The sequence below is a fragment of the Cryptotermes secundus genome, unplaced genomic scaffold (assembly GCF_002891405.2).
Source record: "Cryptotermes secundus unplaced genomic scaffold, Csec_1.0 scaffold215, whole genome shotgun sequence".
NCBI lineage: Eukaryota > Metazoa > Arthropoda > Insecta > Blattodea > Kalotermitidae > Cryptotermes > Cryptotermes secundus.
In genome coordinates, this window is record NW_019743150.1 from 862,533 (window position 1) to 874,819 (window position 12,287).

Consider the following 12,287-nt stretch of genomic DNA (forward strand, 5'->3'; position numbering starts at 1 on the left):
CAGTTACAAACAGCGGGACATATATATCGAACCAGAAACCTACATTTGCATTTATTAATATTCAATTGACGCTATGGAAAAAAATTACCCTTTGCAATTCTAAACATGGGTTACGTACCAGCCCCTTCCGTAATATGATATTAATTAATATTCATCCACGCAGTTGCCAAAAATAAATTTGTCGTGGGTGTCCAAAACATAGCCAAATTTCTTGTAAATTTATTTAAGAAATTTTCCTTCCTCTGTTCCATGTGTCACAGTGACCACCCTGCTTATATAACTAAGCTAATTTCTCAAAACTTTAAAGATGGAGACAGTATATTCCTTCGAAAAACCGGTATCCGCCTACAAAACTACATGTTTTTACGTTCCAGAATACCACACACTATGGAAACCTCATGCTTTTAAATAGGCCACGACCACTTCCATTTTTTCCTTTGCCATTTCACCATTGTTCATAATCTCTTCAATCAGTGCTTAATGTAAAGTATTTACTTAAAAAACCGTTCTTTTGCATGTAATATGTTTGTATTACAGTCATTGCATATGACTGTAATACAAACATCCTGGCTTGCCGGTGGATACGTTCATCCCTGGTATGAGAATCTGCTTAATGTAATGAAGTTCTGCAACAGTAATTCTGTAAGAAAGTTGTCTGCTTGACTGACCCTGAATCCAGCGCGTAAAACCGTCATGCCTCCCCAACCGTTTGCCCATGTGGATTCCTCGTGGTGGCTTCAGGTGGGGGCAACTCAGGGTCATTACAGGGAGGGGCCCTCTGACGCGATACGATCCGGATACAGAAGCACACTAAATGCTTGCCTGTTTTCCTTAACGAGAGAACATTCGATTCCCGGCAGAGGCAAGAGATATTTCTCTACTCAACCAGCGTCCTGAACGCTTCTGAACTCCACCCAGCCTCATATCTAATGGGTTCCCGGGGAGGTTTTTCTCGGGAATAAAGCGGTCGGGGAGTGAAGCTGACAATTCACCTGCATCTAGTGTCGAGATGAAGATATAATTCGTGACGTAGCACTTAATTAAGCCCAGGGACAGCTTTACCTTTTGAATTGAAGCGGGTTCAAATTCTTGCGTCGCTAGAAGCGAAGGATCGTTGCAAATGAATGGGCTCGAGACATATCTTAACAGCGGCACCGTAAATACAGGGGCACCATACTGACAGCGTTGCTAAATAAACGGCTTAAAAATAAATATAAACTTGTCCCTTCGCTTAATTAAACGCGACACAATAAAGAAGTATTGGGAAATAGAGAGGCAAATCCACGTATTCATAATCTCGGTAGTTTCATTCCCCGGCTACTATGTAGGATTCCTTCAACTCGGCCATTTAGATAGAGATATTCTAGAATAATTTATAATTATTAACAGCTGTATATTACGCTTAATATTATAATTAATAACAGAAGTGTATTTTGCTAACGCAACAGCGTCTTAAGACACGGAATTAAATTTTGGGTTGCATATAAAGCCAGGATCAAAGCAAAGTTTTTAGAGGTAACACTCAGATATTTATTCGGTCAGGACAATAGCTGTTCTGATCGAGGGTTTCCCGTGGTCCTTCCAGAAAATTCTTGGGACAATACTTCAATTATATCAGAGTCGGTTCCTTCCAAATTTTTCCAATTCATCATCCATCAATTGTCCTAACATTAGAAACTGTAAACTCTGTTTACGTAAGGCTTCTTAAAATAACCCCAAAATAGACGAAGAATTTCTTGACCAGCTGAGAGACTTTTAGATTCCCACGAATTTTTCTGCTGTATAGTTTGGAACCCAGTATGCCCACGATGGACTGGAGACGAGAACTTGTGCTGTGAATGATGGCGACTCCTATTGCCAAATACGAAATTAATTCAGGCAGCAAGTAGCCACCAGATCCTTTCATATCCGCGGTTACGATGACCTATGACATTAAACGTATTGAAGGCCACGCTATTTACTTACAAGATCTGATTCAGGAAGCTTGTCCAAGGTGCCCTGCCTTAGCTAACGCCCTAATATTTACGGGGAATACATATACTAGAACAAAAAAAAAAGTATCTCATACACATATGTAATCGAGGGGACAATTTCTGATCTGCTACCATTGTCGGGTGTCGAACCGCAACTGAAGACAAGGTGATCATCCTAGCCCCTCCCCTCAGTCCTGGGTCCGCATATAAAACTACGGCGATCCGATGATCTGTTATTGTATTATACTGAAGCGCAGTAGTGTACAGCAGCAGTGTTAGGGCTATATCATTATGAATAGGGGACTGCAGGTAAGGTGACGCTCAGGTGCCTTTCGGTGCGTTCATTCGATGAGGTGACGCGACAGCTGCACCAATGTTCTGGGAGTCAGTTCGCCTGAAGGGAAATGTTCCGCCGTCAACAGAACTAAGTCAGAGATAGCGTAGCGCTGTATTGCATGGTGCCGCACTCCATCAGATTTACTTATTAAGAAGTGTTTCCACCCAGGTTTAGTCCGAAAGTTATTTATTGATAAGCAGACATGCCAGATCTATATCAAAAGTTACTTAGGAATAGGAATTTTGTCAGATTTATGGTAAAGTTATTTACGAATAGGAAGTGATTCTAGATTTACATAAACATTCACTTACTAATAAAAAGTCGAGCCAGATTTACATGGAAAGGTACTTACTAATAAGAAGTGCCAGATTTACATGGAAAGGTACTTTCTAATTAGAAGTTTTGCCACATTTACATCAGAAGTTACTTACTAATAAGGATTACCAGATTCACGTAAAATAGTACCTACAAATAAAAAATGATGTCAGATTTACAGCGTTACTTATTAATAAGAAGTTATGACAGATTTACATGAAACGGTACTTACTAAGAAGAAGTTGTGTCAGATTTATGCAAAAAGGTACTTACTAATAAGAGGTGATGCCAGATTTATAATTACTTACTAATAATAAGTGGAGCCATATTTACTTCAAGAGTTTCAAGTATTCTCTTATGGTAATAAATTTTTATCTAAAAATTGTATTGGAAAGTGTGGCCTGGATTCATTTGGCTCAGGATAGGGACCAGTGTCAGGCTCTTGTGAACACGGTAATATGAATTTTTGAGTTCTATATAATTTTCGGAATTTCTTGACTGGCTGAACAACCATTAGCTTCTCACAAAGTGCCCTACTGTAACGAATTATTAGTTAGTTGGTCAGTTGATTAATGGAGTGCATCTTTCAATTCTTTTGTTTACGAAGTTGGTAAGACTGCGGGAAATTTCATGTAGTACAGTACTATTACCGTTACCTAACAATTCACATGCCTTGTGGAGTTGGCAGCCCTGCTTTGACGTAATGCACTGTGCCATTGTGCGTCGTTGCTAATTCAGTTGCGATCGTTATAATATGTGGTCTGCAAATAGTATTTTTAAATGCTATCAGCTTGGGGGCTATAGATGTACTATTTATGTGGCAGATACGGTGGTTATGTCCTAGTTTACGGCAGCTTCTTGCAGTTCCCCTTGTTTCTCAGCCCTCACAATCCAAATACCTCCCCCGAAAATCGCGGCCTAATCTTCTGATTTGGCTCCTACATTCTGTTGCAGGTCGTTGTTTGTATAGTAGCTATAGGCATCACGCATGCCAGGCCTGGCGTGCTGAGCGGTGTGGCCTACACAGCCCCTGCTGCAGTGGTGCCAGGTCCGGTGTCCATATCCAGCCAGTACCACGCGCAAGACGCCCTCGGACAGTATAGTTACGGCTACTCCGGTGGGCCCAGCGCTAAAGCGGAGACCAAAACAGCGGACGGCGTTACTCGCGGAAGCTACTCCTATATCGACTCATACGGCATAGTACAGAGCGCCAATTACGTGTCTGACCCCATTAATGGGTTCCGAGTTGCGGCTACTAACCTTCCTGTACATGTCCCCACCCCCGTCCTCGACACCCCCGAGGTCGCTTCAGCTAAAGCTGCACATGCTGTAGCACAAAAAGAAGCTGCCGCCGCTGCAGCTGCCGCCCCCGATGTGTCTGAAGCGGTTGTTGTTGCCGCCCCTGCAGTTCCTGCCACCCCTGCAGCTCTTGCCGCGCCTGCAGTTCCCGCCGCCCCTGCAGTGATTGCTAGTCACTCATACACAGCTCCTGGTATTGTGGTCAGTGCGAACACAGCTGGAGGCTTCGCATATTCCACCCATTCCGTGGGACCTATCTACGCTCCTGCCTTCTATTCAGCCGTGGTACCCGCTGCCACCCCCATTCTTGTGAGTGGAGTTCCTGCAGACACTCCCGAAGTGGCGGCAGCTAAAGCTGCGCACTTCGCTGCGCACATTGAAGAAAAGCAGCGACTCCTTGGTTAAGATGATTTTTTATCTTTGATCTACACTAGTCTGATTCCTGACACACACTACAGGCTCGTTGGCTTGTACAGCTAGTGTACAGAGGATATTCTTCGCACTTCTAACCCTCACTTTAGTAGACATACAGAGTGATTCCAAATTATTGTCAGGGATTTCTGTCGCCTATAATTTTTAAATTTCACGTGCAAATAAAGGCGAGCATATGGAAGTTTTTAGCATTCTTCAGCATTGATTATATAAACAATAAATATTTTGAGTTATATTTTCATATTCAATAAGTAGTTTTTATTTTATTTTCCCGATTTGAAAATTATGGGCTACGAAAACCCCGACAATAGTTTAGAATCGCTCTGTACACCGGAAGTTGTTTCCTAACATTGAACGTCTAGCCTGAACACTGTGATATAATTGACATCATTCTACCTTTATGCTGTTGTACAAAGAATTTATATGAAATGGTATTTGCAGTCTCAAATATAACATTAATTAATTATTTAATTCATTCATTCATTAAATCATTAGATTTATGTTTGTACTAAATCAAACCTCCCCTTTTCACTGTCTCCTCCTATATCCTCATACCCTATAGGTCTGAAAGAGTGGCACCTTTGACCACGTGATTTCACCCATTCTATTTGCACGACTGCTCCAATTTATACACGTATATGAGCCTGTGTGACTAAGTCACAAATTTGAGTCAGCATAACAATTAGATTACATGCCGTAGGATCGAGATATCAAGGTTGTTTTTCCCGAGAGAGACAAGAGGCTTTTCTTCACTGTGTCTGGGGCCCACACAGTTTTGTATTCAACAGGCACTGGATCTCTTTCAGTGGGAGCAAAATGGCCGGATTGTAAAGCCACATATTTACAGCTAGTGCCGAAGTTAAGAATGAGTGTAGCTGAACCTCCGTTCCTCCTTACGTCTTCGTAATGCGATGCTTAATTAAGCATAGGGAGAATTTTGAATTTTTACTGCTTCAATGACCTCAAATTTCCCTCGTATTTGAATGTTTCATCTTCCTTTTACCTAATCTTGTACATCCGGCTCAGGTTAAGAGGACATTTGGATGCTAACTCCATGAAAGGAATGGGTCCCCTGAAGAAGTTCTTATTTCTGCCAATTATATTTCTCTTTGCCCTATTCAACCAGTGTCCAAGTCTCACTACTCTTCTATTTCAATTCACGGTAGAGACAGTCAAGCCTGTTGTGACTTCACGTAATCATTTAATCTTTTCCAAGATCTTCCTTGGTCTCAGCATCATCCTACTTTATGCTGTAGAACCTGTTGTCGGTGTTCCGTAGGATCTCACAATAAACAGCAACTTATTCCTTAAGCAGCATCAACCGGCTGGTCTTTGTAGCGGAGATGTAATGTGTTTCCTATGAGGTACGGACTGAGTTCTTATATATTATTTAGAGGAAATTAAGTCTTTATAAGCCGTATGTAATATTACACAATGTTTGAAATATGACCGGGACTGTTTTTTTTAAACCAAAATTGCCAAACACTTACTTGCACATGTCAATCTTCAACGTACTCCCCTCCGGAGTCAACATATTTTTTCCAACGTTCTGGAAGCATCCTGATGCCCTTTTCAAAAAAGTTTTGTGGTTGGCAGCGTATCCACTCCCGAACATTCTGGATGACGGCGTCGTTGTCCACAAACCGCATGCCTTGCAAGTCTGATTTGAGCCTTCCGAACAGGTAGAAATCACTTGGTGTCAAGTCGGGACTGTACGGCGGATGTGTCAGAAGGTTCCATTTCAATTTCCGGAGTGTTTCCATTGTTGTTTTGGCCGTATGGGGGCGTGCATTGTCTTGAAGGAAGGCTACCCGCTTTCCACCTCTCTTCCGCTTGGGTAGGATCTTTCCTTTCACGTCTGTTGCCAGGAGGTCTGAGTAATAAGCTGCATTGACTGTTCTGGCATCTGTCAGCAAGTCTACATGGATAACCCCCTGCCAGTCCCAGAAGAGCGTTACCATCACTTTTCCTGCCGAACGGCTCCTTCGCGCTCTCTTGGGTTTGGGAGAACTGGTATGCCGCCACTCGCATGATGACTGCTGGGACTCAGGAATGAAGTAGTGCACCCACGTTTCATCGGTGGTCACTATAGACTAAAAGAAATGTATCACCTTCGTCTTCAAACTTCTGTAGGAGACGACTGGCAGCTTGCATGCACACCATTTTGTTCACATCTGTCAAAGTGTGTGGTACCCACCGTGCATTCACCTTGCGATAGTGCAGGTGGTATTTCACGATGTCTTCTACACTACCAACACTGATGGACAGCATTTCTCCAAGTTCCTTGATAGTGATGCGCCTATTCTCATGAATAAGCGCGTCTGCACGATCAATGTTTGGCTCGGTGACGGATGTTCGCGGCCGACTATCATGCGGTTCATTAATCACGCGCTCTCTGCCCTCTCTGAAGCACTTACACCACTCAAACACACGGGCCCGTGAGAGACACTCTTACCCATACTGTTGTTGGAGTCTGTGGTGAATTTCAGCAGACGGGGCGTTTTCTCCAACGAGGAATTTGATCACAATGCGTTGTTCCACGCTCCGCGGTACCTTCTGTACGCTCATCATTCTAGCAACTCCCAGACAGCTCTGAACAGGTTCTAACCCTAACAGAAGGGAGAGGGGAGGTTGTGGCTTCACCCTCTCAAGGTCGCACAGCTGCTGCGCAGTGCGGCTTCTTTACAAAAAAATCAGTCCCGGTCATATTTGAACCACCTAGTACCTATTAAATAATAATAATATAGGCGGGTTCGAATCCCTCTACCGTAGCCTTGGGAATCGTAGGAGGCGACGGAAAGGGAACTTAGTGTCTGAGGGTATAACTGGGCCACCCGGTTCGTGGGAGATGTAAATACGGGTACCTGGCCCGCCAGGTTGGGACAGTCTCGAATCTGAGACTCGGACCGGAGAATGACTACGCTGGCTAGGACCAGCAGCAATTATAAATGACAGATCCATCCTCTCGTCAGAGAGGATGTTGCATAGGGAATATGACAGCAAGTGTTCAGTCGGAAAAATAAAATTTCTGGTCGTGAGTCTCAAGGGGCTTGTCGCCAAGATGGACTGATTGGCGGTAAAACGTCAGTCCTGAAATGACTCTGACTCTGGGTCTGATTCAGTTTTTGAAGGGTATGGTTTAGTGCAATGAAACCTTGAACTGTCCTTAAGTGTCCCATGTTAAGTGGCTAAACATTTCTTCCAATGGTTTGAAAAAGTTTTATATAATTGCAGGGAGGCCTGGGTAGGGTACCAGTTCTGCACATTATTCTACTGAAGCAACCGAAGTTTATTGAACTCAGACTTGTAACTATTTGCCTTTTAGTTTCAAAACTTGTCTCACAATCTGCAGTTATTACGCTTAATAGATCAATTAAGGAGGACTCGATGACCGGAGTCAGTAGCATGCAAAAAGCACTTCAGAAATAAATAGATAAAATTACAATACCAGGCACTACGTCCATATCAGGGTACCCGAATATCTGCTAATTATTTTCTTCCTTACTTTCTCATGACCTTTCATATTTCATTCCTACATTTTTAATTATATTTGCTTTACTTGTTTCTCTCTCTCTCTCTGTTTCCATCCATCCTTATTTTATAGCTTTTCTATTTATTTATTCTGTCTGTTTTTTTCGATATTTTCTGTTTTTTGTTTCCTTTCTGGTGTCATTATTCAAAACAGAGAATAGACTGCGTGGGGTGACGTAGAGGTAACCTTTATCGAAAGATGATCGGTTCGAATCTAAGCCGTATCACCGGCTGTCCTAAGTAAGATCTGTCGTGGTATTGCTTAGCCCATCCAGACAAATACTAAGATTTTTCTCTATTAGGCCATGGCCGATTCCTTACAGATCCTTTCTAAATCACTTGTCCTATCATCTGACGCTATATAGCCTCGCGACTGCCAGGGTCGTTCAGTGACCCAGAGAAGAGAATTGCAGAGTTGAGGGGGACACGCCGTGTATGCGTCTGTATAGCCGAAGAAGAAAACATTTCATCTTTCAATATCATCAGTTGTTTTAAAATACAGACGTATGAAGAAATGACTCTCGCACAGCCTATAAGGGGCAGACTACCCTGTCTGAGAACTAAAATTACACCATCTTTACTCTGTGCTAAAGACACCGAATTCGTTTTACGTATCCTTATACAAAACAAAACAATTCCGTGGCCTGTAGTCCGCAAGCGAACTATACCGAACGAGCGCCTGACGCTTGCCGGCGAAATTAGCGCCAATTCTTAAGGATGGATGTTGTGGCATGGTCAGCGCAACGAATCTCCATGGCCATTAATTTCGGTTTTCTAGACCGGAGCCTCTATCTCCTTGAATTAGCTCCTCAATTATCCTCACGAGGCTGAATGGAGCCCGTTCCAGACCCGCCACTTCTCAGAAAATTTGGTTCCTCCGGGAATCGAACCCGGACCTTTGGATCTATAGCCAGAAACTCTGTCCACTAGACCACAGAGGCGGTCATATCCTTATACAAAGGAATGAAATTATCGGAGGAGTTCGTTTAACTTAGCCACTGGTATTTCCAGAAGTCTTTCTTTTGGAAAAGGAATTGAACCCTGCCAGAAAAAGAAGAAAAGGAAATTAAACTCTTCAAGGATGACGGCTGCACAAATGCCACAGTGGCAACAGCAATAAGAGATGCAGGAGGGAGTTGCTTTGCATTCGACAAGGCAGTGGAAGGCTTCAAGCTTATTTACAGCTTTCTTAAACTTGACATGAATTGGCTAATTAATGAACTGAATTCTTAATTAACTCGCTCATTTACCAACTAAAATCGGACCAAATACTTTACTTATCTACTCAACAAGTAACCAGCTCTTAAAAAAATCACATATCTGTAAAGCCTGCATCTGCATCTTAACACAATTATTACTGAGGATGGAGGCAGTATGTTTCTCGGAAACGTTGCTATGTAAAGGCCACGAACTGAACATCAACTGCTGTAAAATCCTGAGAAATTAAAGAAACTAGAGAGTTCATTACCGTGTCCACAGGAGTCCATAGTTTTTATATTTGTTTTGGTCTAGTGCAATATATGTCACATCTTAAATATACATAAATATATATGTAGGTCTGTGTAAGATAAATTTCGCTCGAACAGTCTGTAACCTCTGGTCTCCAAAATGGCTTCTATATTCTTCCCGTATCAAAATTTCGATCTATAAATGCGGATACAGTTATAGGGCGTGGGGGGTTTATGGAATATGTACAGAAGAGAGCGAAATACTTAAAAATTTTAGGCGAATATTTTTAAGGGAAGATCCACTTGGGAGAGCTAAGCGTTTAAGAGTACCAGTGATCGAGACTCTAGGGGGCTGAACTGAGTAGAGAGTTTTCTCGCTGTTTTGCAACTGACAACAGAAGCAGATTCAGCTTCCGAAACATCACATAACTTTAAATTTACCTGAGACGATAGAGAATATCCAACATAACAATTTTATAATTAATATTCTCCGTGGCTTGAGTCGGCAAGCGAACTATACCGACCGAGCGACCGCCGCTTGTCGGCGAAATTAGCGCCAACTTTAGCGTGGTTAGCGCAAGGAATACTCAGGGCCGTTAATTTAGGTTTTCTACACCAGAGCGGCTATTTCCTTGAAGTAGATCCTTAATTATCCTCACGAGGTTGAGTGGACTCCGTTCCAGACCCACTACTTCTCAGAAAATCTTGTAGCGCCTGGAATCGATCCAGGGACCTCTGGATCTGTAGCCAGGAACTCTGATCATTAGACCACAGAGGCGGTCACTATTTTATAATTAATAACGGGATCATTTTCACAAACATTAAATCATTATATATGAGAAGATAATATTAAAATGGATTGCGAAGAAATGCTACTGAAATATCGACTAGATTCATCTGGCTCAATATAGGGGCCAATGGCGTGCTGTTTTGAATACAGTAATGAAACTTCTAGTTCCATAAGAGGCTGGGAAATCGCTGCCCAGCTGAAGGACAGTTAGTGTCTGAAGAAAGACACTCCTCCCCAGGGTTATCCAAAGAAAATACCAGATTGTCTACTTCACTCTTTTTAAGGATGAGGTAACAAAAACGAGCTAGCATGTACATTTATGCCCCATCTTCATATGCGATAACTTCACGCTGTCTAATTTTGATTCCGTTCTTAGTTTTCAAATATTATATAAATCACAATAAAAATATTTATACCCCCCTTTTTATTTCGTATGGCTTTAGTCTCGGCAAATTTAATTTCCTGTATAAATCATATGGGCGGTTCCTTGTTGGTTTAAATATACAGACAAAATAGACAGCCTTTGCCATGTAACGGCGTCAGAATGATTTAAACTGCCTGTTTAGAGAAGAACGTGACTTAAATTCCGAATCGAGAACAAAGGAAATAACCTATTTAAATTCAAAATGAACGAATACAATAGTCAGAGAATTTCTAAATTAAAATAACGTTACAGTGGGTGGTACAGGTTTCAAACGACTCGAAATAGAACAAACAGTTTCAAGACGGCTATTTACGTTATTGGACAGAAGCAGTTTCACCCGATTTTATGAAGAGACAAATGTGGATTCTTAAATCGGTGTTCAAGGTCTGCAAGCAAGTTACTTATTGTTTTTACTGACTGATACGTATTTTAGAACTGGATCCCAAGAAATACTTGCCATCTCATGGTTACTGTCAAGGCCAAACGTCATCATGCTAAACTACATTATGTCCCATGAGCTGTTCCATACGTACGAGGGGCAGTCATAAAGTAAATTTGCTCACTCACCGGGCCATCTAAAAGATCAATTCTTATCATACAATTCAGTATTGGGGCCATTGATGCCTGTTAGGTATATTACACAATCTTCTCAAAACATCAGCCTCGTCAGTTGTAAAAAAATTTGACTTGCGTTTCAGAGACCATCTCAATCCGTATCATCAGGGTTGTGATGTGACATTGTTGCTACACTGATGTCACTTCAGATCCTTATGATGGGGATATTAATGTGTCATCAATATCACATCAAATCCATATGATGGGGACATTAATGTGTCATCAATATCACATCAGATCCTTATGATGGGGACATTAATGTTTCATCAATATCACTTCAGATCCTTATGATGGGGACATTAATATTTCATCAATATCACTTCAGATCCTTATGATGGGGACATTAATGTGTCATCAATATCACATCAGATCTTTATGATGGGGACATTAATGTGTCATCAATATCACATCAGATCCTTATGATGAGGACATTAATGTGTCATCAATATCACATCAGATCTTTATGATGAAGACATTAATGTGTCATCATTATCACATCAGATCCTTATGATGAGGACATTAATGGGTCATCAATATCACATCAGATCTTTATGATGAAGACATTAATGTGTCATCATTATCACATCAGATCCTTATGATGGGATATTAATGTGTTATCCATATCACATCAGATCCTTACGATGGGGACATTAATGTGTCATCAATATCACATCAGATCCTTATGATGGGGACATTAATGTTTCATCAATATCACACCAAATCCTTATGATGGGGACATTAATGTGTCATCAATATCACATCCGATCCTTATGATGGGGACATTAATGTTTCATCAATATCACATCAGATCCTTATGATGGGGACATTAATGTTTCATCAATATCACATCAGATCCTTATGATGGGGACATTAATATTTCATCAATATCACTTCAGATCCTTATGATGGGGACATTAATGTGTCATCAATATCACATCAGATCCTTATGATAGGGACATTAATGTTTCATCAATATCACACCAAATCCTTATGATGGGGACATTAATGTGTCATCAATATCACATCCGATCCTTATGATGGGGACATTAATGTTTCATCAATATCACATCAGATCCTTATGATGGGGACATTAATGTTTCATCAATATCACATCAGATCCTGT

At 41.4% G+C, this 12,287-nt stretch overlaps 1 protein-coding gene across 1 annotated transcript; it reads left to right on the top strand.

The window, feature by feature from the left end:
• Positions 1 to 2,219: 2,219 nt before the first annotated feature.
• On the top strand, positions 2,220 to 4,789 carry LOC111873800 (cuticle protein 19.8). Its single transcript, XM_023868778.2, has 2 exons — positions 2,220 to 2,282; positions 3,580 to 4,789. Exons 1-2 carry the CDS (start codon positions 2,265 to 2,267, stop codon positions 4,327 to 4,329), a joined length of 768 nt encoding a protein of 255 aa, XP_023724546.1. The 5' UTR covers positions 2,220 to 2,264; the 3' UTR covers positions 4,330 to 4,789.
• The last annotated feature ends 7,498 nt before the right edge of the window (positions 4,790 to 12,287 follow it).